This window comes from Myotis daubentonii, chromosome 16 (genome assembly GCF_963259705.1).
Source record: "Myotis daubentonii chromosome 16, mMyoDau2.1, whole genome shotgun sequence".
NCBI classification, from domain to species: Eukaryota; Metazoa; Chordata; class Mammalia; order Chiroptera; family Vespertilionidae; genus Myotis; species Myotis daubentonii.
In genome coordinates this window covers 35,200,391-35,228,049 of record NC_081855.1, presented here as the reverse complement: position 1 = coordinate 35,228,049, position 27,659 = coordinate 35,200,391, and the positions used below count along the sequence as shown (strand labels likewise).

Genomic DNA, 27,659 nt, shown 5'->3' with positions numbered 1-27,659 from the left:
TCTCTAAAATAAATTTCTACACTCTAAGCATCTAGCTACCACAACTACACAATTTCTCCCAATTCAATCTGAACCTTAAACTTTTAGCTGGCAAGTCAAATATTTAGCCTTTCTCAATCAGTAACATTTTTAAGAATAAACTTCAAAAATACAAGACACAATCAACCAACAGATTCAATTCTATCCTCTAGATTTCATACGAGGCACACTCAGATCAATATTATGTATTATGTCACTTCAAAATATCTAGACATAAGTTTTTATCATTTGATTCAGTAAACTCCAAGGTCCCAAGTTCCCAGCGGCTCTGGAAAACAATGTTTGAGGCTGGCAAACAGGCCTGGCCCAGCCCTTGACTTTAAAACGACCATTTTTTCTGTGGAAAGTCAAGAAGCAAACTTGTAGCTACATAGTTTCTTGCCGGTTGCTTGCCTGCGGGGAAATTTCAGAATTGGCCACGAGATCTCAGCCGCAGGGAAAAACTGTTTTCAGCTGACGAAAGTTTGGTCTAACCTGGACCATTCAGATGTAAATTGATCACATTCTTTAAGAATTTTCTAGAGAAATTCTTTGCTTAGAAAGCAACTAGCCCCTTTCTCCATTAGAAAGGGTGGCTAGCCTTTTTAATTAACAAAGGGCCAGTTTTTTTTACCGGGCTACTTAGATTTTTATAATTAATATATTTAAATAATTCTTGAGATTCAAATCCAATTATTATTTTAAGGCATTTACTTTGGCAAATTTTTGTAACAGAGACAATTCTATCAAATTTTCTTTTGGAGGTCTTAAAGTTAACTTGGAATAGACCTCATTAACATTTCAAAAAATCACTTTATTATGGAAAAATACCAATCTTTTTGCTAGAACCAGCCTGTATTCCTTTCCTGGGTAAAATTCACCATTTTTCTTAGGAAATAATCAGTCTTGGGTTTTATTCTGTACATTTGTAAAGATACTCCAGCTCAAAACTCTATCTAAATGTCCAAAATCGGATAATGCTCACATTAGTTCCAAGCCAGGTTTTCTCTTTACACATGAACAGAAATCCCAGACACATTTTTAAAATTTTGTAAAACTTTTCAATTACGAGGAGACTTTAAATTAGAATACTTGGGAGGAGGTGTCCACATTGGATCGCCATGTGCTCCCTTATTCCCTTCCCCACATCCTGCTTTGGGGAAGTTTCAGCAAATGACTCAAATGGTGTATTTTTCCCAAAGTCATGATTAATAGAAGACATTTTAAATTTCTTCCTATTTCACTACAACAAAGACACAAAAACATCAACACTTTTATATAGGCACACAGAACACACTAAAAGTTTACACCAGAGAATGTCCAGCATTAGAAACTACCAAAGCAGTGTCTTTTGTCCCTGGTTCAGGAACTTCCCCTCTCTAGAATTTCAGTATATTCCCAATGGCCTACTCAAAAAACAAACAAACAAACAATGGGCTAAAGGAAAAAAACAGGGTGTAGACATTAACTTCAGAATAGTTCTGAGACAGTCTCTAAAATTTTATTAATTTCCATCTTATTAGAATTAATTTTTTCTATGCTTTTCTCTAGAAGCTTCTAACTTCCAAATCAAGATATGCTTCCCATGTACTCATTCAGTTTAATTTCAGATCCAGCATTTTCTAATTTCTGCATGCAAAATATTAACATAGGTACCCCAAACAAACTGCATTTTAGCCATTTCTCAGTTAATATTTTCTAGCTAAATCTTCCCATTTCTGTACAGTACTTGCAAGTAAAGGCTTCCTATCAGGAGTATTAAATGAGGGCTGGGGTCACGGGAGCTTCTGGCCTTGGAGGCACAATTTCCCATGTTAATTTTCTTTATTTTTATTGAATATCTGTAGAGTCTGAGAAAATTTTCTAGGGGTGTTATGTAGTGGGTTGCAAAAATGTACTGCTTATGGGTTGAGCTCCATGAGGCTGTCACCCCTCATGTCGCAATTCAACCCTCTTACGTGTCTCGGTTTCTCTCCTGGCTGTCTAAAACACCCAGAAGGGCTTGGGGCGCTGGCTTACCAGGCCTTATGGGCGCTCCCCGGGATGAGCCAGTCAGTTAATTACAGTTGAGTTGGAATTTCCCTGTGGGGCTCCTGCACATCCTGAGGTATAACCTCTGACACCTCCACAAAGGTTCTTAGTTGCCTAAGAACACCCGAGAACTGGGCAGGAGGGAGGATGTGCCCCTTTATCTTCGGAGCTGAATGAGTTCAGCTCTCATTTATACAGCGAAGGTTTTCTTTTTTGTTCAGACTCTCAGAAAGCAAAACCAATTAACCGAAATCAAAACCAGCCACCCATTTTTTCCTCCAGTCCTGCCTTAGCCTGGTTCCATGAACCCTTAACCTGGGGTCTTTATCAACCCTGGTTCCACCTCGAGGATTTTAAAACAGCTCAAATAAAGTCCGACCTTCGACCAAAGGAAGGGAAGGTTCTGGATCCAAGAGACAACTCACCCAAGTTTACCTGGTACAGCAGGGAGCTGGCGGGGCTCAATGGGCCCCTTGCTGGATCCTAGCACCGTGTCCGAGTCCGCACGGTGGTCCCGGGTGAGCGTCTTTGGAATCCTGCCGACTACGCCAATTAATGTTAACATAAAAAAACGATTGAAACCTGTAAAGAATTTTTGTGAGTTTATTTGAGCCAAACTGTCGACATATGCCGGGAAGCAGAACCTCAATGGATTGAGATAGTGCTCCGGAGAATGGCGGGGTTACATCCGTATTTATACATGAAATTCATTGGTGACAGATTTAAGGAGGTGGGATTAAGTGAAGCGGGGAAACCTCTGGGATAGGATAAAAAGTAAAATGGTGGACACATACTTAGGTGGGTGCAGGAACAATTAACATGATGATGAAGGACATTGTTGTATCTGTCCTGGGACCCAGCACACCTGGTTGTGCCCCAGGGGCTCCAGATACAAGGAAGTCACAAGTTACTCAGACATTTCAAGAGTATGTTATCATAGATGAAAAAGACAGATAGGCTCAGTTACGGTAAAGGTTGACCTTGTCAGTGAAGATACTGGCCTAGGACGTAACTGCCCACCATAACTGCTTTTAGTTAAAGTTTAATTTCAGTCCATCCTTTGTGATTATTTTAGGTCTCTGAGTCTGCAAAACTGCCATGCAGGCCTCTCCTGAGCTTGTCAGGTCAGCATGTGGCCCCTTTCGTCCACACTCTGTTAACCATATTGACTTGTGTTGGTTAAAGAAAGGACATTCTGACCTGGCTGGGAATTGTAGGCCCCAGGACCTGAGAGTCAACCTTGGACCAGGGAGTCAACCTTGGACCTGGGAGTCAACCTTGGAATGGGGTCCATTCTCACTCAATTGCCTATTATGAGACGATTAACAGCATGCTGCCAAAACAATGGAGTCCCACCCCTGCCTCCTACTTCCCCATGCCTGTAATCCCTACTTCCCCAAGTAATCTTTGTCTTACCGTATATAAGCAGCTGGCTTATGGGGGGCTGCAGAGCAGATTTTTGTCAATGACCTGCTGCTCCCCCATACTGCTGGCAGTATTGGAATAAAGGCTCATATATGACTCAACCCTGTCTCTGCTTAATTGGCTCAAGTAGTGACAGGCACCATAGACCCATTGATTGTCCAGTTACAATACTGCTAATAAATCAACCAAAATTTTTAAAAAAGGTAAACGACAGACTGACATACCTCCATGTGGAGGCAGGAGGACAAAGAGAGATAAACCGAAGACCTTATATACTTATATGCATAGCCCAGGGACAAGGACAATAGGTTGGTGAAGACCTGTGGGGGGTAGAAAGGGGCTGGGTGGAGGGGATTAAAGGGGGTGAAAATGAGAGACCTCTGTAATACTGTCAACAATAATAAATATTTTAAAAAGTAAAGGGTGCCCTGGCTCAGTTGGTTGAGTGTCATCCTATGCACTGAGAGGTCACTGGTTCAATTCCCCGTGAGGGCACATGCCTAGACAGGGCCTGCAGGAGGCAGACAATCAATGTTTCTCTCTCCCTTCCTCTCTCTCTAAAAATAAAGCAATAAAAACATATCTAAAAAAAAAAAAAAAAAAAAAAAAGGTAAAGGTTAAAGTAGGACTGTCCCAGGCAAATTTTAAAGCATAGTTGCCCTTTGTCTCTCACACATCAATACTACTTTGTAACTGTTCTCTGTTGATGAATGTATCATTCTATTGTCTATGTAACTAAAATGTAAGCTCTTTAACGGAAGGGATTGTTTCATTTTTGTTCTCCATAATGCTCTATTCCCTAACAGGAAAAATTACATGTCAAAACCCAACAATTTATCCCGAAATATGGAACTGGTATTTATAATTAAATATTCCAGAAAGTAAAACTATTGACAAAGACCAAAAATTAGTTTCATCAACTCTTTTAATGATCTCCAGAACATATTCTAACTTTCCCATATATTACCTTCCCCATTTAACCCTGGATAAAGACTGCTTTAAAATCTGAAGTAACTTATGATGACAGGAGGGTTAGCTTTACAGTTGTATTATTATTTATTAATAATTATTTGCACACCCCTGTATTTAATCATCCAAATATCTGCAAGATAATGAAAATAACATCATTAATGTTACCCAAACAAACCTAGTATACAGCTTATGAATGCAATATTTTAAAAAACCTATATTCTTTCTACCCGTCTTCTGATTCCCTGATTGGATCCTCAGCTTCCCCTAGTCTGCTGTGTATTCCAATGTGTTCTTTATTGGTGCTATGTCATTATTTCTGCTTTCATAGTTACTATATCTCTTCTCACGCTGTTGAGCATTTTACCATCATTACTCTGAACTGTGTTCAGAGGTAAGATAAATTTCTTACCTCTATTTCATATCTCTTCTTCTGGAGAATTATTTTGTTCTTTCATTTGGAGGTTATTTCTTCGTCTCCTCATTTTGGCTGCCTGCTTGGGTTTGTGACTATGTATTAAGTAGATCTGCTATGTGGTCTCCACTTTTGGTCCTAGGGTATCAGGGTTCTCTCCAGCAAGTCTTCTGTTGATTATTCAGGCAGTTTTCCTATATTTTAGTTGTAATTTCAGTTTGTTCCTGGGAACATGTCCATGCAGCATCCACTTACTCTGCCGCCATTTTTAATCTCCAAAACCGTATTTTCAATTTGAGTTTCGAAATTTTGCTCTGTTTTGTCTTTATTAGTCAGTTGGAAGATGATCTTGAAGGTCTCCTATATCCTTTCTAGATTGTGATGGACAACCTCCAAGATGGCCAATAATGACACACACCTTTCAGTATTCATGGCATGTGGTTGCTTCTTTTTTAAAAAATATATTTCATTGATTTTTTTACATAGAGAAAGGGAGGATAGAGAGTTAGAAACATCAATCAGGTGCCTCCTGCACACCCCATACTGGGGATATGCCCGCAACCAAGGTACATGCCCTTGACCGGAATTGAACCTGGGACCTTTCAGTCCACAGGGCGACACTATCCTCTGATCCAAACCGGTTAGAGTATGTCGTTGCCTCTTGCATTTATCTGTGTGACTAATAAAATGCAGCTGAATTAACATGGTACTTCTGAGGTTAAGTTACAAAAGACATTGTGGTTTCTGCCTTGTTCATTTTTTTCCTTTTTTAGTGTTTTTATTGATTGCAGAGTGGAAGGGAGAGGGAGAGAAAGAAACATCGATGATGAGAGAGAATCCTCAATTGGCTGCCTCCTGCAAAACCTGGGCATGTGCCCTTATCAAGAATTGAATTGTGACCTCCTGGTTCATGGGTCAACTCTCAACCACTGAGCCACACCAGCAGGGCTCTACTTTGTTTCATATATATATATATATATATATATATATATATATATATATATATATATATAGAGAGAGAGAGAGAGAGAGAGAGAGAGAGAGAGAGAGAGAGAGAGAGATGTTTTGTCCTTTTTAATTGATTTCAGAGAGGAAGGTAGAGGGAGAGAGATAGAAACATCAGTGATGAGAGAGAATCACTGATTGGCTGCCTCCTGCATGTCCCCTACTGATGGTCAAGCCTGCAACCTAGGCATGTGCCTTTGACTGGAATCAAACCAGGGACCCTTCAGTCCACAGGCCAACGCTCTTTCCACTGAGCCAAACTGGCTAGGGTTATTGTTTTAAGCTACTAAATTTTGAGGTATTTTTATGCAATACGTAACTAAAATTTTTTTTCATAACTACCATATTTTAATCTTTAAGGCATGAGATAAATAGGTCAAGAACCTGTTCTACAAAATATTGAAAAATGAAGTTAATGGATATACTGTGAGAAGCCCTATGAAGGGGCGCATATGGCAAGGAACTGAGGCCACTTACCAACAAATTATCCAACCTGTGGATGGGGTTGTAGAAACCCTGATTTATAGCCACTTGATCAAAAGTATATGTGATTTGTAATTGGTATCTGAAGTGGATGCAGTCTTTTGAGACTGAGCTCTTAATTTGTGGGTTCCAATAACTCCAGGTAGATACAGAACTGAATTGAATTGTAGGACATCCAGTTGGTGTCTGCAGAAATTAGAGAATTACTTGGTGTAGGAAAACCCATACATCTTATGTCAGAGTATTCTGTGCATAAAGGAAGAAATAGTGTTTTCCTCTTAGTGGACATAGTTAAGTAGTGGCAAAGTGAAATATCCATAGACTAAACAGAATCCTATATAATAAAAGGCTAATATGCAAATCAACCGAATGGTGGAACAACCGGTTGCTATGACACCCACTGACCACCAGGGGGCAGATGCTCAATGCAGGAGCTGCCCTTGGTGGTCAGTGTGCTCCCACAGGAGGAGGGCTGCTCAGCCAGAAGCCGGGCTCACAGCTGGCAAGTGCAGTGGTGGTGGCGGGAGCCTCTCCCGCCTCTGCAGTAGCACTAAGATGTCTAACTGCCAGCTTAGGAGAGTGGGCCCAAGCTGTCAGTTGGACATCCCCAGAAGGACACCCTTCCCCCCACCCAAGTGCAGAAATTTCATGCACCGGGCCTCTAGTACTAAATAATGAGGCTCTATAATGTACTGCTATGGACACAATCTTCAAAAGATAAGATTAAGCAGTAAACACATAGTTTCAGTCTATGCATAGATTATCAGAGAGAATACACAAAAAAGGGGGGAAATACTGACAGCCTTGGGGACTGACTTGAGGTTTTTCCATTATGTACCATTTTATACATCATGAATTTTCCATCATGCAGATTTGTTACATAGGCAAATAAAATTTAATAAAAATAGAAACATTAAAACATTTGTGATTACATAACATCTTCAACTCCTTAAAGAATACATCTGAACATAGCCCAAGGAACACATACAGAAAAGAGCTAATTTTAGCATTTGCATTTATATGTGTCAAGGCAAAAATGTTTCCAGTATTAGATAACTACTAGTATGGCATATAATTAGACCCTATTGCACTAAAAATGTGATTTATGAAGGAATTAATGCTGTGGCATTTTTGCATTAAAGAGTACTTAATCCATTACTCTTGTCAAATGGAAATTTTAATTTCATATAGACAGGATTAGATTATTCTCTTTAAAACCACTGGCAGAAAAGGTAAATAGTAGCTGAATGGATTTTCTTTGCTTTTACTATACATTCAGATTTGTTGAATTTCTACTTTGGGCAGCTAACATGGTATTACAGATCTAATTTGTGGAAAAACCCTTCACAATAAATTGACTTAAAAAATGTTTCTAAGTTGCTATGTCTCTCTTGAAAGATCTAAAAACCAAACTATGATCCAAAAATTGTTTTATTTTTTTTAGAGGGATCAAACTCAGAACCTTGGCATATCGGGATGATGCTCTAACCAGTGAGTTATCCAGCTAGGGCCCAAAATACCTTTTTAAAAACTAGCCACAAATAATGTTTTCCCAGACCACTGGTCCTCAAATTATTTTTCTTATGGAAAACTGGTATGCTTCCAATTATGCAGTACCTAGCATATTATAGGTATACTAGGAGCCCAGTGCAGGAATTCATGCACCTTGAAAGGAATTGTGGGCCGCGAGGCTGCGGTGGGCACAGGAGCAGGTCTCAGCCCATCCTCTGCACCCCTGCCCGGCCCCTCCTGCAGTGGCCCCCAGTCCCGTCTACCTGCAGCCCCGCTCCCATGTGCTGACGGTGTCTGCCCTGCTCGCACCTGCTGCCGGAGCAGAGCGATTAGGGCCAGAGCCAGCAGTGGGTGCGAGTGGGGCAGTGCCAGCAGCAGGTGCGAGTGCCCGGCGGGATGGTGGCACGCGGGAGCAAAGAATTTTCAGTAACCACCAGAGGCTCGCCCTGATGACAGTGACAGGTGCACCGCCTTGGTCTGGTGCTCCTGCTCACCTGCTCCACCAACCCGCCGCAGCCGATACCCACCATGTTCTATGCATGCCCCATGGTGGTCAGTGCACATTATAGCGACCAGCTGTTCAGTTGTTCCGCCATTTGGTATATTTGCATATTAGAATTTTATATTATAATCAACTCTTCAATCTTTCAATGAGATGTTGTCCTAAATTAATAAATTTTAAAAATTCCTCATTGTATAACAATTCACCACACTAAAATGACATAGTGCTTTAGTATTAGTTCCTTTTAGTTTTTTTCTACATCACCAAAGTACAGTTTTATTCACTTTTAATTGCAATATGTCATCAAATGTTACAAGCCATAACTGACTTAACCATATTCTTACTGTTAAGATATTTTGCCTGTTTCAATGAACAATGCATTTATTTTAAGTTACTAAAAGCACGATATGGCACAACAGAAAGTTAATATATATCATTAAAACCAACAATAAAAATCCAGCAATATCACAAACAATTTACTGATTTATTAGCTGAACAAACATATCTATATAATTAATGAAATTGTATGATATATAAAATAATAATTTAAGAAATGTTGGGAATTAGCAGCACCATCCATTATTGAGATAGCAAGAAAAACTTCACACATATTTTATGCAAACACTAGAAGAGGGTAACTACTTGAAGACCTAATAATGCCACTGAGTGTTGGGGATAACTGAGAGGGGCATTTTATTTTTAGGGAAAGAAGCCTTCTATTCCAAAGATTTAGTGAGTATATATGATGATTTTTTTTTTTTTTTTTTTTAGAAAAATGCTACTGAAATAAAAGATAGTGCATAGTATTTTAATCAGGACACAGAGACTAAAAGTCAGCTACTTCTCTTCTATGAAAAATTTAGTTCTGAATTATGAAATTAGAAATAAAAAATAATTTTTAAAAGACAATAGTTGTCTCTAAGAAACATTAAGTGGAACACAGGTCACTATGAAAATACATCACTTTCCAGTTTGCTTAATAATTTACTTCAAAAAGTTGTATAGTTTCATCACAAGTGACTTAATAAGCATTTTTAAAAGTTTAAAACCTTTAGCCCTGTTGTTATATTTACTGTGTATCAGAGTACGAGACTGAGTTTGTGTGAAGGATAGAAATTTACACACATTTTACAGCAACATATACCCTAACAACTATAAAATTCACATTTATAATACAAGCAAGTACAAGGCCAGGATTAAACTGTTGAATTCCAAAAAGTCAAACCATTTTTATTTTGTCCTGTTTTTAGAAGTTCAACTTCGGCACCATCTTCAAGAGCCTTATATCCTAAATTTGGAAAAAAGCCATTTTTCAGATACAGTTCAGCAAACACAAACAGTTTTTCGGTGCTGGTGAAGTAAAGGATTTCCAATTTTCTTCTGGCCCCTAAGTCTGCGCCGCATGGTAAGTTTAACAGAGTTCTTTCGCTGTGAGGTTGTGGCGAGGCTTGCAGGCTGAGCACTATTACTTCGACTTAAACCATTTCGTTTATGCTTCTTCATAAGAGGGCCAGAATTGGATTCTTCTAATGTCCTTTTAAAATTTGCTGGAGGGGTTCTTTCAACTTCTTGGGCTTTCATTTGACCTGAAGTTGATGTCTTTAAATTTTTTTGGTCCATAATGGTGTTTGTTGAATTGGTAGGCACCAGGCCAACTGACAGGCTATTATTCAAAGAATCATGTATCCTTAATGTCAGGGCTTTAGTGCAGTTTTCTTCAAGTGGCTCTAGATCTTTTGAGGGGAAGACTGCAGCCTGGACATTCCCTCGAGCTACCTCAGCTGGGACTTCTAAGTAATTCTCTGAGAAGGCATTACTACGAACAAGGGCAGGTACATGGTCCTTAGTGTTCAGCCTTGACCAAGGGTCCTCCTCCATTGACTGAAAAACAAGAAAGTAAACCAAATAAGAAATCACTTATCCTAGAACTCAGCCTGACCCTTGGGAAGATGAAGGGTGTCATTAGAATAAATGACAAATTTGGCTTTTTCCTTCTTTCTATAGTCTAATTTCTGAATATTTAGTAGGGTGGAGAATGTAAAGCGCCAACATTAAAAGCAACTATGCCATAAGGAAACTCACATTGTTGCTTTGCACCCTACTGAGCATGGCTAGGGCTACTCTCCAAAAAATAAGTGAAGATCATGTAGAAGCTCTCATATATTGTTTTTTAGAAGCTCCACAGGTGATTCAGATATGTACCACTCCTTTAGCTGTACAGCTCTAGATATACATACACTCAGAATATCCGCCCATCTCCAGACAGATAAGAACATTCTTCCTATCAAACCCAATCTTCCACTATAATACCATATAAAATTGTCTTGCCCTAGCCTGTTTGGCTCAGTGGATAAGAGTGCTGGCCTGTGGACTGAAGGGTCCCAGGTTCAATTCCGGTCAAGGGCATGTACCTCGGTTGCAAGTTCGATCCCTGGCCCTGATCTGGGCACATGCGGAAGGCAACCAATTGATGTGTCTCTCTCACATCAATGATTCTCTCTCTGTGTCTCTCCAATCCCTTCTATTCTCTCGAAAAAATCACTGGAAAAATATCCTCGGGTGAGGGTTTATAAAATCATTTGTTTTACAGTTTCTCAAGAAATTTAAGCATAAATACTATCTCCCCCCCTCAAATATGTAACATTTCCCTCAATTGCTCCCTCTCTTCTCAAATAAATTATTAATATAATATATTCTTGCCCTAGCCGCTTTGGCTCAGTAGAGCGAGCATCGGCCTGCGGACTAAAAGGTCCCGGATTCAATTCCGGTCAAGGAGATGTGGCTCAGTTGCAGACTCGATCCCAACGAGCCAATAATGTGGCTCTCTCACATTATTGTTTCTCTCTCTGTGTCTCTTCCTCTCCCTTCTTCTCTAAAACCAATGGAAAAATATCCTTAAATAAGGATTAATAATATATATAGATAGATAGATATAGATATAGATATAGATATAGATATAGATATAGACATATATACTTTTTTCTAGGAAAATAAATTTTTTTATTGAACATACCTAGGGGATTAATATTTTCTGAAAATGCCAAGTAAACCCTTTTATAGAATGGTAAGTGAGAACATATTATCTGGTCTTCCTCTGGTATAAAATCCCCAAGGAGTAAACACCTTTCAAAAGAGTGCTATGTTAAAAAACATATCCATAAAAAGAATGTTCCCTTTAATGTTTCTATAATAAAAAAGAAAAGGGAAATTGAAGCCACCTAAAAGCATTTTAATCTAACCATAAACACGAACATGCTTTACTGGAAATTTTTTTTTTTTTTTACTTTAGGCCCAATGGAAACTGAAGATGAGAAACCCATGTTCCTAATTTGGTACTGTCCCAAATAGATTGCTTCTTCTAAGATTACTAGAGGCCTGGCGCACAAATTTGTGCACAGGTGGGGTCCCTCGGTCTGGCGGGCGATCGGGGCCATCTCACCCAGTCCGGCGGGGGAGGGACTGTGGGAGGTTGGCTGGCCACAGGAGGTTGGCTGTGGGAGCACACTGACCACCAGGGGGCAGCTCCTACATTAAGCGTCTGCCCCCTGGTGGTTAGTGTGCATCATAGCGACCGGTTGACCAGTCATTTGGTCGACCAGTCATAACCGTCACTTAGGCTTTTATATATATAGATACTTTTTCTTTTTTTAAAAAAATAATATATATATATATATATATATATATATATATATATATTTGTTTATTGATTTCAGAGAGGAAGGGAGTGGGAGAGAGAGAGAGAGAGATAGAAACATCAATGAAGAGAGAATCATCGATCGGCTGCCTCCTGCATGCCCCCACTGGGATTGAGCCCGCAACCCGGGCATGTGCCCTTGACCGGAACTGAACCCGGGACCCTTCAGTCCGCAGACCAACGCTCTGTCCACTGAGCCAAACCAGCTAGGGCAAGATACTTTTTCTTTCTGAGGTCATTGATTCATTTATTTTACACTGCACAGTTAATTGAAAGCTCAATACTTCTTATCTGTTTTAACACTCTAGATGATGGGCAGCAACCTTATTTCACAGTACCAGTATGGAGAAAGGATAACAAGACAGTTTTTGTTCTAGAATAGTATACAGTCAAACTGTATATTATATGACTTTCAATAATATCAAAAACAAAAGTTGTATGCGAGTTTATCCCTCTGAATTGGGTTGATTCCAATACCTATGCTGGTCACAAGCATGTTCTAGCTGACCACAGAAAACTGTATCTAGTCATAAGTAATTATTGAACAAGAGTTCATCCTGCTTAAATTATAGAAAAAGGATTTGCAACAAGACAGGGCAGCAGTGAGTTCTGTAGACAGAAGGCTTCCTACTACCAAATAATCACGTCACTAATTCAGTCACAAGAAAAATGTACTATTCAACACACTTATAAAACATATTGCTCTAGTTTGTATAACAATGTCAGATGTTAGATGGTATTCTTTTATAAAAGCAAACAGCAAAAACAATGGGACAATTTCAGAGTTAACACAATTTATAGGAATTTCTATTGTGCTGTGTCTTTTTTTTTTTTTTAAATATATATTTTATTGATTTTTTACAGAGAGGAAGGGAGAGAGATGAGAGTTAGAAACATCGATGAGAGAGAAACATCGATCAGCTGCCTCCTGCACATCTCCCACTGGGAGATGTGCCCGCAACCCAGGTACATGCCCTTGACCGGAATCGAACCTGGGACCCTTCAGTCCGCAGGCCGACGCTTCATCCACTGAGCCAAACCGGCTTCGGCAGTGCTGTGTCTTTAAATTCAGATTATTCCTTCTCTTTTTGTTGGCATTCTGTGGTAATACATTGCACCTCTTAGCACAGGCAACTGCGTCCACTACTTAGACTCAACCCAGATTTACTATTTTTAAAATATTGTTAATATTCTTCAGGGGCCATATCTAACCAACTTTCTATTAGGTGCTGTACACACATTTGGCATTCAGAATAATAAGTACGTGTTGGTGCAAAGATGGCTCACTGACAATAAGTTACATGACAAAGATTCATCAGGATCTTGAGACTAGTTCAAATCCAAAGTCTTATTATATAAGAAATCTGGAAACTGTTTTCAAGTAACACTAACCAAAGAAACTCTGTCTATTAAAACAACTTAAATACTATAGAACTATATACCTTGACTGGTGGTGTAGAACTTGGGGAAGGAGTCCGCAGGCTGGTTTCTTGACTATTATAGGAAGGGCTATCAGTTAGGTTCAGATAGAGCTCATCATCATTGGTGAAATTTCCCTGACTACCCACTCCTGGAGAGATGCAGATTACTATGGCACTGGTATTATCTGCTCGAAGCATGCGCTGCCTCCAGCGGCCTAGTGCTCGATTCACAAGCATTTTGGCACAAGATTGTCCATGCTCACCGCCCTATATTTAAAAGAAGGAGACAGAAGTCAACCACTCAAATTTAGTCACCACTACACATGTATCAAATTAAAAATTTGATGTTCAATATGACCTAAACTAAATTTTCAAAATTTCAAACATTATCCATAGATCCTAAAACTGTGTCAAAATCATACTATTCTAAATTTTCAAAAAATAATAAAATAAAGCTTATTCTGTGGTTAAATTTCACTTGTATTCTTATCTTTTTTGGTAGCAAGAAATGTGGGAAGAAAAGTTACATATAGTTATTAAGAAAAGTTATATAGAAGTTATCTGAAAAGCAAAGTAAACATCAAGTTATTATAGATAAACAATTCACAAATGAAATAAGTATGGCAAAAAAAAAATCACAAAAAAACTCATTGTAAAGGACCAATTTCCTCCTAAAATAAGAGCTTCTGAAAATCAAAGACAATGACCCAAAATAAAATTGTCAAAGAATATGAACAAAATTCAGAGTCAAGGAAATATAAATGACCCTTAAACATATATTTTAAAATGGTCAGTGTCATGCATAGGAGAAAAAAAGCAACACAATAAGTTGTTATGGTATAGATATAAAAACAAATCAACTAAGAGTAAAATTAAAAACTTAAATAACCTCATGTTATGCAAATAAATGTAGTTTGGAAGAAAACTTTCAGCGTCATACATGGATTCAATCATTGCTAAGTTTCAGAGAACAGAAATGAAAATGATGTGCTCCAGAACATAGGGCTACATTTCTTCAAAAGTACCCCTAGACATAACTGAATTATGAAAATGAGTGGAATTGGTTGAAAAGGAAATACATCATGAACTACAAATGGAAAAATATTTTAATGTTATTTTATGTAACCTAATAAAATATATTAACATACTCTAAGTACAAACATATTAATGTATTATAATATACTATAATGTATACTATATGATGTACTATCTAGTTCTTTAAGCATTACATATAAAATATTTATATTATCTATAATATACTATAAGTCATTTGGTTGTCATCTGTATCCATGAAGTATATATATTCAAACTGGATAAATAACTGGGTTGTGTTTTTTTATCCTTTCCTTGAAAAAAAAAAATAGGGAAACATCTTTACTTGGTGTTGTCTGATCTTAAGCATGTTACAGAATTTCGACACATGGCAAATGGCAAATAACTCTTCTCAGCTGCTTTGTTTAAAACCTTAATTAGCCTGGCCGGTGTTGCTCAGTGGTTGAGTATCAACCTATGAACCAGGAGGTCACGGTTAAATTCCCAGTCGGGCACATGCCCAGGTTTCGGGCTTGGTCCCCAGTAGGGTGCATGTAGGAGGCAGCTGATCAATGATTTTCTCTCTCATCATTTATGTTTCTATCTCTCTCTCTTTCTCTCTGAAATCAATAAAACTGTGTTTAAAAAATAAATAAGTAAAATCTTATTATCTTGCATCCCCAAGATAAGTATCATTTTGTAATGATTTTTTAAATACTGCCTTTGTTTCTCAATTTCTCATATGAAAAAACATGAACCTCACAAATGACAAAAGGCAGCATTAATTTCTAATTCATGTAACACATTCCCCAGTACATGTTTCATCATTGTCCAAACGGTAGCTCACCGAGAACTCCTTTACCTTTCACTTTCTCAGTATGCGTCTATATTTCCCTCCCAAGCAAAGCTCCATAAAAAAAAAAAAAAAAAAATCTGCCGAGAAACCGGTTTGGCTCAGTGGATAGAGCGTCGGCCTGCGGACTGAAAGGTCCCGGGTTCGATTCCGGTCAAGGGCATGTACCTGGGTTGCGGGCACATCCCCAGGAGATGTGCAGGAGGCAGCTGATCGATGTTTCTCTCTCATCGATGTTTCTAACTCTCTATCTCTCTCCCTTCCTCTCTGTAAAAAATCAATAAAATATATTTTTTTAAAAAATCTGTATAAGCTAATTCCCTCAGCTCACTGTTTCAGCTGATTATCTGAGCCCCACTAATATTGTGTCCTTTTTTATTTTATTTTTAAAATATTTTTTAATTGACTTCAGAGAGAGGAAGGGAGAAGGAGAGGTTTTGTTAGGGAGAAGCACTGATGAAAATGTTCTGGGATTAAATTGTGGTGATGGTTACACAAGTGAGAATATACTAACAATCACTAAATTATATGCTTTAAAACGGTAAATAAATGTTAGGGTGTGAAATATATCTCGATTTTAAAAAAAAAGAGAATTGGTGAGGTTTCAAAGGTCATTATGTTGAGGGCTATTCATAATGAAGTCAGTGGTTATGTCTTTTGCTACCTAGGTTTTATATATTTCCTGCCTCGTCCCACTAATGAGTTGCAAAAGCTATGTTTTGCTTACTTCTAAGCCAGGCCAATGCAAATATCTATTTAAAGTAAACAAAAAGCACCAGAACAATGTATACACAATAATATCAAATTACTGAGTCACTTCTCACCATCATGTATTTTTTCTCCTCTTGGTCCTGGCACATTGAGATGGCATCTTGAGGTGGAATCATATTCCAAAGCCCATCACTCCCCAAGATAATATACTTGTGCTTCTGGGGATCAAGAGTGTGAACACTTGTGTCTGGTTCAGGTGACACTACAAATTCACCACTGAAGAAATCATAGCTCCACAAATCACCTGAGAGCAGAAGCAGCAAGAAGTATTATTTCCAAAATAGTAGTATCACATCAACAGATTATAGGAGAAAATGTACATGTTCATTTCAATAGGCGCAGAAAAGTGTTTGATAACATTCAAAATCCACTCATGGTATTTTAAAAAAGCTTCCTAGCAAAATAGAGATTTAAGGTAACTACCTTAACCTGACAAAAATATGCCTTCTACCACCACTTCTCCTCCAATATTATACTGGAGATCCTTTCCAGGACAGTAAGATAATAAAAATAAATCAGATATATAAATCAAAAAGGAGAAAATAAAACTATCATTATTTGCAAATGATTTTATTTCTACATGGGAAACAAAAAAAATTAGATAAATTATCAGAATAGATACATTTAGCAAAGTTGTTAAATACAAACCCTATATATAAAAGTCAACTCTAGCCAAACCGGTTTGGCTCAGTGGATAGAGCGTCGGCCTGTGGACTGAAAGGTCCCAGGTTCGATTCCTGTCAAGGGTATGTACCTTGGTTGCGGGCACATCCCCAGTGGGAGGTGTGCAGGAGGCAGCTGGTCGATGTTTCTCTCTCATCGATGTTTCTAACTCTCTATCCCTCTCCCTTCCTCTCTGTAAAGAAAAAAAAGTCAACTGTAGCCCTGGCCAGTTTTCTCAGTGGTTAGAGCATTGGCCCATGGACCCAAAGGGTCACAGATTCGATTCCTGGTCAAGGTATGTACCTCGGTTGCAGGTTCGATCCCAGGCCCCGTCGGGGTGTGCGTGGGAAGCAACCAGTCGATGTCTCTCTCCTCCTTCCCTCTCCCTTCCACTCTCTCTCTAAAGATCAATGAAAAAAATATCCTTGGGTAAGGATTTTCTTAAAAAGTCAATTGTGTATTTCTACACAATAGCAAGAAATAGAAAACAGAAAATTTTAAACAATTCTGTTACAACATTGAACCAAATGTAAAGTAGTTAGAAATAAATTTGACAAAAGGTGTGATAGTCTTTTATGGAAAAGACTCTACAATTAGATTCCTTTTAGAAATGGAGAAATAAACTATATTCATAGAAAGGAAGACTTAATATTATAAAAATGTTAATTCTTCCAAAAATAACTTATAAAGTGAACGCACTAGTAATTCAAACCAGAATCCCAAAAGAATTTTTAAGGTTTTTTAAAACTGATTTTTAGAAAGAGGGAGAGAGAGAAACATCCATGTGAGATCAAATGAATAAGGATCAGAATTGAGCCTTGAACTAAAATAGGATCATAATGTCATTCCCATACATACTTAAAGGAGGGGCCTTGGGCCCTGTGGCGGATATTGTTGGTTACTTGCTCAATGGTCATTTCCCTTTTGTCCTCAGTAGGGATACTGGGGGAACACCAAAGGAGAAAGGCCTTTCTTCTGATTTCAGTATGTTCTCTGCTTACTCCTGTGACACATGGCACCCAGTTGTCTGTGCCCCTAATGAATTTCAGCACCCCACCTCCTCTGTCAGTAGCTTTCCATGGAGAGCTTTCCAGCAACTATTACCTCACCTACTGGTAATCCATTCTCAAAACTACAACCAAAAAAAAAAACAACAAAAAAAAACTACAACCAAAACCCATCTCTTAAAAACACAAATTTAAAATGGGTGGGGTGATGGCTGCACAACAATGTAAATGTACTCAATACCACTAAAACTCAATACAACTAAACTGCACATTCAAAATTGTTAAGACATTAAATTTTATGTTATATGTATTTTGCTATAATTTTAAAAACACAAAAATCTAGTAATATATTTCCCACTCCAACTCTGCAATAATTTACTCTTGTTCTTAAGATATCCAGACTATAAAAATGCATTATTTTTTCATTTTATCCATGACTCTTATTCCCTTATCTCTGTTCCAGCTACCCTGGCCTTCATTAGAGTCCCTTTTATTCACCATACTTCCCATATCACAGAGCTATTCACAAATTCCGCTCCTATGCCTAGAAAACACTTTCTTCCTCTTTAAAAAAAAATTATATATATATATATATATATATATATATATATATATATATATATATTTAATTTATTTCAGAGAGGAAGGGAGAGGGAGAGATAGATAGAAACATCAATGATGAGAGAGAATCATTGGCTGCCTACTTGCAAGCCCTCCACTGGGGACCAAGCCAGCAACCTGGGCATACACCCTGACCTGGAATCGAACCGTGACCTCCTAGTTCATATTCATAGGTTGACACTCAACCACTGAGCAACACTAACAGGGCTCTTCCTCTCTAAATTTCTAGTAATTCTTCAGGCCTCAGCTCAAACATCAGTCCTCTGACATATTCAGTTAGATAAAATACCCCCGTTTTAAATTTTCTTTAGCACATATGCAAGCACTTTTTTTTTTTACGAGCAATTTTCATAATTTTAAGTTCTTTTTGTAATCATTTGATGAATGCCTCTACCCTTCTTTAAACTGTGAGCTTCCATGAGGGCAAAGACTATGTGCTTGGTAAATACTGCCCTTAATAAAAATCTATAATAGTGTCAACAACTAACTAACTGGCTGGCTAACTAACTAAATAAATAAATGGCTCTCGCTGGTTTGGCTTAGTGAATAGAGCATCAGTTTGGGATGGAAGGTCTCCGGGTTCGATTCCAGTCAAGGGCACATGCCCGGGTTGCAGACTCGAACCCCAGTAGGGGGCATGGAGGAGTCAGCCAGCCAATCGATGATTCTCTCTCATCACTGATGTTTCTTTCTCTCTCTCTCTCTCTCTCTCTCTCTCTCTCTCTCTCTCTCTCTCCCCCACCCTCTCCCTCTCTGAAACCAATAAAAATATATTACAAAAAAAAGAATAAATGATGAGACTCACATGCAATTCCATGAGGCAGCCACTAGGAGGCACCTTTGCTTCATTTGTAGTAAATTATGTTCCTCATTAGTGCTAAAATGGTACCCATTTTTACAAGTAAAGTTTTCTTCCACAAATAAAAACAGAAAATAGCCATAAGTCATAATAATGGTGCTAAATACTATCATTTAATTTAGGCCAATAAGTATTATCATGAAACAAGTTAAAGAAAACTAAAATTTCTTTCTTAAAAATGTTCCCCAAGTGCCAGAATAAGGACTGAAAAATGTAACAAATCATTTTTGGCTTAAATATTCAAATGTAAAGGGTATTATTATTTTTTAGGAGAAAATGTGATAGAAAGTAAACTCAAGAGAAAAAACAGAAGCCATTTTTTCATAACTAAAACAATTTCATCTCTCCTATACAAGTCTTTTTATATAAAGATTCATTCATTTTCATGAATTTATTTACAAAGTTATATTCAAATGTTGTAGGACATTACTATAGCAATTACCATTTACCTCCTACATGAAGTTTTCACTGTTCTAGTAGATCTTTCCTATCAACTGTTATTATTCTTTCCCTTTTTAAAACAACAGCAGCAAATTCTCTCTTGACCCTATACTTTCTGCTCCAGCTAAAGCCTCATTTCTCTCTTTTCCTTCATAATAAAACTAGGAACAGTGTCTAAATTTGCTATTATCAAATTTTCCTCCTCTTGCTCTTTCTTGAACCAACTCCAATAATGACTAGAGTCTTACTATCCAACCAAAAGATAGCTTGTCAAAATCACCAAGGACCTCCACATTGCTACTAAACCCAATGGTCACTTCTTAGTCTCCCCTTACCTGAACTATCAACAGTATTTGAAATACTGACATATAACAGGTAAAAGTGACATATAACAAAATACCTTCTTGAGCCCCCCAGTGTGGCTCAAGTTGGTTGAACATCGACCCATGTACTAAGAGGTCGCCAGTTTGATTCCCAGTCAGGGCATATGCCTGGGTTGCAGGCTCAATCCCCGGTGGGGGCCGTGCAAGAGGCAGCTGACCGATGTTTCTCTCTCTCTCTCTCTCTCTCTCTCTCTCTCTCTCTCTCTCTCTCTCTCTCCCTCTCCTTCTCTCCCTCTCTAAAATCAATAAAAACATGTTTTTAGAAAATACCTTCTTGAAACACTTTCTTACTTAACTTTCAGGACATGCTCTCCTGAATTTCCTTCTATTTTACTTGCAGCTCTTTCTCAGTCTTGTTTTGCCTCGTTACTCCTTTCATACCCCCAACTCTTAACAGTGATAGTATCTCAGGGTTCAGTCACTGACTCTTTCCCCGTTTCTATCTACATTCAATCTCTTGATGACCTCCTTAAGTCACAGGCCTTTGAACATCATTATCTCTATGCTCTGGCTCCCAATTGATATCTCCAGCATAAACCTTACCTACGGTCAATTCCATAGCCAGAGCCAATTGGACATCACCATTTAACATCTGTTAAAGTACTGAATCCCTTATAACTGATGGTCCAGTCTTTGCTATATCGGTTAATGGCAACTTCCACCTTTTAAAATGCTCAGTTAAGGAGAAAATATCCTAAATCAATCCAATAATTTCAATAAAAAAATTTTAAAGACTTAAGTAATAAGGTCATTTTCATTTATTGTTCCTTCTGCTTAAATGATCTTGCCCAAGACACCGCCAGGTATTAATGCCTCATCTCTTTACTCAAATGTTATCTTTCTAAACTTCTGACAATCCCTTTTAAAATTGCACTCCCACCCCCACAACATTTCGTTTTATTTTTCACAGGAGTGGGAGGGAGTGGGAGAAACAGAGAAAAAGAAACACATCCATGTCAGAGACACATCGAATGGTTGCCTCCTGCACATGCCCAGAGGTCCGTGCCCTGACAGGTGCCAGGGATCGAGCCTGCAACCCTTCAGTATCAGGCCGATGCTCTATCCACTGAGCCAAACCAACTAGAGTCAATCTACATTCTTTTCATTTATTTTAGTGTATCATCTGTTTCCCCCTTCTAAAAATAGAGTAAATTCTAAATTCTACAGGTCCAGAAATTTTTTACTGTTTTGTTCATTGTGGGATCCCCAGAACCCAGAACTGAGACTAGAATGCTAGCAGGCATTTAATATTTGGTGAATGAATGAACAATCATGAAGTAGGGGTAACTGTGTGTTTTTAAAATGTGTGCACAACTTCTTTGATACTCTTTTTTTTAAAGAGGTAGACCTAATTCCCCTCCACTCAAGGGCGGGCTAGACTTAGTGACACAGTGCTACCAAATAAAATGAGGAAGTGTCGCTAATGACACTAGATCATAAAAACACACTGTAGCTGCTACTTCGCTCTCTCAGTGGAGTTATCAGCTTCATAAATTTACACTAATATAATACCTGCCTAATCTACTGTCCACCATCCACATTCCAAAAACTATCAGATGGCCTAATAGTGTCCTTTATAGGATCCAGCCTAGAATCAGGAATAGCATTTACTTGTAACATCTCTTGGGCCTCCTTTAATCTGGATTGAGCCACACTGGCCAGGCCTTAGCTTAACATTTTTCTATGCTACCCAGTACTACACTTAGACTGGAATGCTGGTACCTGTCACGATGTGGCCCACATGTGCCTTATTAACTACAACCTTTTGATAATTCCTAGAACATGCTAAGCTCTTTCCTAATTCAGGATCCATGCCTGAATATTCTTAAACAGGCTCTTCACAAGAATGCCTTTTTTCAAAAAATTATGGGGTTCAGGGAGCCTCCTGGTTGGTGAACACATGAAGATTTGGTAAAGAGTGGCGCCTGTAGAGGGTATGGAAGCTCTGTGCCCTTTTCCCATACCTTGCCCTATACCAGTGGTTGGCAAACTCATTAGTCAACAGAGCCAAATATCAACAGTACAACGATTGAAATTTCTTTTGAGAGCCAAATTTTTTAAACTTAAACTATATAGGTAGGTACATTGTTATTAACTTAATTAGGGTACTCCTAAGGCTTAGGAAGAGCCACACTCAAGGGGCCAAAGAGCCGCATGTGGCTCGCGAGCCGCAGTTTGCCGACCACGGCCCTATACCATCTATTTCATCTGGCTGTTCCTCAGTTATATTCCTTTATAATAAACCATGATCTGGTGAGAAAAACAACAAATAAAAAACCCCAAGCTCCTTCTCAGTCACTATATCTCAGCCAAAGTAACACTTCCTAAAGGAACATTTCCATCACACTATCTAAAATAGTTGTCCTCTTTTAAATTCTTCCTTATCACAGGACCCTGTTTCTTTCTCTCATTGCATTTTCTAACCTATAATTATTTCATTTACAAGTTACTTCTTTATTGCCTGTCTCTCCAACTACATAGTCTTGCCCCATGAGGGCAGACAGTGTATTTGTTATATCTCACCAAAACCTAACACAATGCCTGGCACCAAGTCAGTATCTAAGTATCTGTTAGAGAAAAGAGGGAGAGAAGGGGGAAAAGGATGTTTTCTAAGACTAAAAAAAATTTAAGAAAAAAAAAATTTTAGAATAAAATTTAACTAGCACATCCAAGATTAAAACTTTTATATCTACAATCTTCTAACTTTCCTTACAATACAAGGTGGGCCAGAAAGCAAGTATTTTTATTTTATCATGGACAATTTACTTTTCTACCTGAAAAAGAGCTTTGAAGCCCTAACTGGTTTGGCTCAGTGGATAGAGCGTCGGCCTGTGGAGTTCCATTCCGGTCAAGGGCATGTACCTTGGTTGCGGGCACATCCCCAGTAGGGGGCGTGCAGGAGGCAGCTGAACGATGTTTCTGTCTCATCGATGTTTCTGACTCTCTATCTCTCTCTCCCTTCCTTTCTGTAAAAAATCAATAAAAAATATTTTTAAAAACTGTTGCTTCAATGGCACAAAAGAAAGTCTTTTTTGCATCGAATTGTGACTGGAGATGAAAAGTGGATTTCTTTTGAGAATCCCAAACACACAAAATCAGGGGTTGATCCAGGTCAACTATCAACATCGACTGCAAGACCAAATTGCTTTGGAAAGACAATGCTCTGCATATGGTGGGATCAGGAAGGTGTGGTGTATTATGAGCTTCTAAAACCAGGTGAAACCGTTAATACTCATCGCTACTGACAACAAACAATCAATTTGAACCACGCTTTGATCGTGAAACGACCAGAATGGGCCAGAAGACACGACAAAGTAATTTTGCTTCATGATAACACACCATCACACACTTCAAAACCAGTTAAAGACACATTAAAAGATCTTGCCTGGGAAGTATTAACCCACCCGCCGTATTCACCAGATCTTGCTCCTTCAGATTACCACTAGTTCCAATTGATGGTACACACACTTTCTGAGCAGCACTTCAAAACGTACGAAGAAGTGGAAAATTGGGTCTCTGAATGGTTTGCCTCAAAACAAGAAAAGTTCTATTGGGACGGTATCCACAAATTACCTAAAAGATGGGGGAAATGTGTAGCTAGGGATGGACATTGAATAAAGCACTTTTGATGTTTCTCTTGAAATTATCCTGTTTTCTTTGATTACAAAATCCAAATTATTAACCAGTACACCTGGTAAATGGCATTGAAACTTATACATTAACCTTCCCCTCACTTAGGTGTTAATGAGGATTTAGAATCTTTTTTCACTTTGCTACGATATATTGTAGAATATCCAATATGATTTCACCAAATGTAAGCTGTACTTACCAAGTGCTCTTGCTACTGCCAGAAAAGGAATCTGGTCAATAACTGTGCTCCTTCTAACAGGTCCATTATGAGTGAGCCGAGGTCGTTTCCAAACTACACGATTCACCCCAGACTTGTTCATCACACTAAAAAACAGAGTTCACATAAATACTCTATATATTTAAAACATAACAACTAAGGTGGCTCTATATGTTAAATCACAAATAAAATCAGATTATATTATCACAAAATAATGACTTGTCTGTTTCAGATACAAAGATCCATAAGCCAAAGTTCCTGTTCAGAAAGGAAAAATAAAGTAGGGTAGGTTAAGAAGAGGAGAATCTGAAGATTACTAAAGCAGAATGGACTGGTAGTAATGGGAAGAAAAATGAGTAGCTATCATAAAAAAAAGGGGGGGGGGGTGGCAAGATAACTTGATAACTAAAAAAAAAAAATGAATGGGAGGAAGAAGAGGATATAAATGAGAGGAATTAAATAGTGATAAAAGAAATGACAAAGAAAAAGTTATATAGTTTTTGAGGGATTTGAGGGTACTCAGAAATTAATTTTTAATGTTTTTATTTAAGGAATTAATAGTAAATACCTCAATAGAAATATCTATGTAGTTAGATATTTCTATAGTCAGAAGTGTAAGATTAGACTTTGGAAACAGATCTGCAAAAATGTAGATTTCAGAGTTACAGAATAAGAAAAACCATCCTAGAAATTTGGCATAGGAGCAACAGAAATCTGTAATTAGTAACTCTAGGAGTTAGGATACTCTAGATTGCCTAAAACATGGAAATAAGTCTTGGAACAAAAAATGTTACTGAAAACAATAGAGATGGGAAAATAAACCAATAGAGATGGTTTCTCTACCCTGTGGCTATATTATTGAATTGGGAAGCTGACCCTTAAATCAATTTAATCATAATCTACCTGAATTTTTTAAAAAATAAATAGAAGACAAATGTTCGTCTGGAAGGTTAGAAAAGTTGGGGTGTGGAATGGCAAAGGGTATTTCCAAGAAACAATATTAGGTCCATTTGACAGACACATGCTAATCATAATGATTGATTCCCAAGGCTGTCAAAGACAGATGACTTGTTATTTTTCTCACTAACAAGTACTATAACATTCTGACATACGAGTCTCTTATTAGTTTACTATGTTGGCTTTGAGTAGCCTGACTCTTATTTCCCTAAACTTGATGAGCACTTAAACTAAACTGGCTTCAAGGTATGGAAAACTGAAGACAGGACAAATAATGGACACCACCTCCAAATAAATGTCACTATGAAATGCCTGCTGTACACCTCAGCAGCAGCCATTGGTTATCCTCTATGGTTTTTATATCTGTTCTAACTTCAAAGGGATAAAAATACTAGCGAGAGAAGAAATAAATGGGGGGAAAAGTCCTAAGAGAAGCAAAATAAAGGCATAAACCTTATAAATGAGAAAAGAACTATCTTCCTCTGACCAAAAAGAAAATCAAACAAACAAACCAAAAAAAACACCCATGAAATACAGAAGGAGAACCTCAATCTTCTTTTTAAAGTAGAAAACAAACTCATCTGATAAGGACAAACCAGGAGATTTCAGCAGCTGTATCATGTAACTTCTTGCAATTTTGGAAATGTTTACCCTGCACTGCCCAAATACAGTAGTAACAAGCTATGTGTACCCACTGAGCACTGCAAATGTGAAACTGAATTAATTCTATTTAATTTTGATTAATTTATACTTGAATTTAAACAGCCATATGTGGCTAGTGGCTACTATACCAGGCAGCACAGGGAAAGAATGAAGCAAGTACAGAATGATCAAAAAACAATGTCAACGTTAATATAGAAGAGAAATTCAAGAGAGTTGCTAATTTACTATCCCTTTTTAGTTTAATTCACAATTCTGAAAGCAACATTGTTCTAGGTCCTAACAAGAGTAAGAAAGAATATCAAAGGCAGTCATTTTATTATTTTATGCTTTCTTCAATGCTGAGACTCAAAAGCAAATCCAAAGAAAAAAAACACCTTAAAAAGGTAAAAAAAATTTAAAAAGCAAATAAGAGAATAAAGACTAAATCTATCATTCAAAAAAATCTATGAAACATGAGAATTACAGGAAAAGAGATACCTACATTCTGTCTCCCTAACACCTTAAGCCCTACTGGTCTTTCCTAAACCTGCTCCCTAAAAATAAGACTTAATACTTAAGTAATTACAGTAGCTACCAATTGCTTCCAATATAACTATACTAGCACCTCTCTTAACACTTAACATTAAAAAATATTATGGTCTCTATATTTCTGAGGAAGAAAAGGCAAAATAATGGTACTGATTAAAATGAAGTTTTAAATTTGGAATAAAAAAAAAAAAAGCAATGTTAGAAGAAATGCTGCTTTTATTGCACTCCTCACCATTACCCTGTACCATCGAAAGATAGACACAAAAGAACAGCCTGATATGCAGGGAGCTGACTGACAGCAACAGAAGGCTGGAAAAACAGAGCACTGGCCAGTTGCCTAGGGTGAGACAGAGGGAAAGGAGGAAATGACTTATAATAAAACAGCTCAATTTATGCAAAAAGACACCTGCTCCCAAATAGCAAAGAGCATCTGTCCAATTATCCAGATGGTATTTTAAGAGATATGACAAAAAAACATAAACTCTAAAAAAAACTTATGACAATCAAAGAAAATGTAATTTAACAGTTCAGATAGCAAGATAAAGAAATAGGCAAGAAAAATGTATTTTAAAAATTAATGAGAAGGGATTAGGCCTACCCATGTTACAAACTATAATAAAGCCTCAATATAAAAAGTAAGCCTGGCTGGCGTGGCTCAGTGGTTGAGCGTCCACCTATGAACCAGGAGGTCACGGTTCAACTCTGTCAGGGCACATGCCCGGGTTGCAAGCACAATCCTGTGTGGGGCGTGCAGGAGGTAGCAGATCAATGATTCTCTCTCATCATTGATATTTCTATCTCTATCTCTTTCTCCCTCTCTAAAATTAATAAAATATATGTTTTTAAAATTCTTACAACAGTTTATTTTTTTAAAAATAGCCCAGAAAAAACCCCAAATACATACATGAATTCAATTTGCAATTGCAAAGCCCACTTTGCATGACTACCAGCAGTATTATACAAAGTGTCATACAGACTGACCTTCACACTCAAAGGATCAAATATATTATAGCATGAAACCAGGCTCATTTAATTTTGTGGGATACAGAACAGGAAACAGTATGAGAGCAGGCAGCTTTTATCATGTTGTTTTCAGCAATGAGCCTTACAGAAATCCAGGAGCCATTCTGTAGCTTCCCATCCTCAAGTGAGTTTCATGTGCGTCAGGAATCAGTCATATATATATATGTTAATATATATATATTTTAATATATTTTTATTGATTTCAGAGAGGAAGGGAGAGGGAGAGATAGAGAGAAACATCAGTGATGAGAGAGAATCATTGATTGGCTGCCTCCTGCACACCCCACACCAGGGATTGAGCCCGGAACTCGGGCATGTGCCCTGACTGGGAATCGAACCATGACCTCCTGGTTCATAGGTCGATGCTCAACCACTGAGGCACACCAGCCGGGCTATATTTTTTAAATGATTTTTTGAGAGAGAGGAAGGGAGAGGGGGAGAGAGAGAAACATTGAAGTGAGAACAAAACATCGATTGGCTGCCTCCTGCACGCCCCTCATACTCCTCTTTGACCCAGCAATACCACTTCTAGGAAA

The 27,659-nt window shown here is 38.0% G+C and overlaps 1 protein-coding gene across 2 annotated transcripts in view; it reads right to left on the bottom strand.

The window, feature by feature from the left end:
• Window positions 1-9,051: 9,051 nt before the first annotated feature.
• Window positions 9,052-27,659, bottom strand: part of PPM1D (protein phosphatase, Mg2+/Mn2+ dependent 1D) — a 36,529-nt gene continuing 17,921 nt past the window's right edge. Inside the window, exons 3-6 of one of the 2 annotated variants that reach the window (XM_059669752.1) lie at window positions 23,935-24,059; window positions 16,185-16,375; window positions 13,497-13,742; window positions 9,052-10,241 (exon numbers count right to left, since the gene is read on the bottom strand). In XM_059669752.1, coding sequence (XP_059525735.1) covers window positions 9,684-10,241; window positions 13,497-13,742; window positions 16,185-16,375; window positions 23,935-24,059 — 1,120 coding nt within the window. In that variant the 3' untranslated portion in view covers window positions 9,052-9,683. The remainder of the gene's footprint in view (window positions 10,242-13,496; window positions 13,743-16,184; window positions 16,376-23,934; window positions 24,060-27,659) is intronic. The other variant, XM_059669753.1, reaches the window with a different exon arrangement.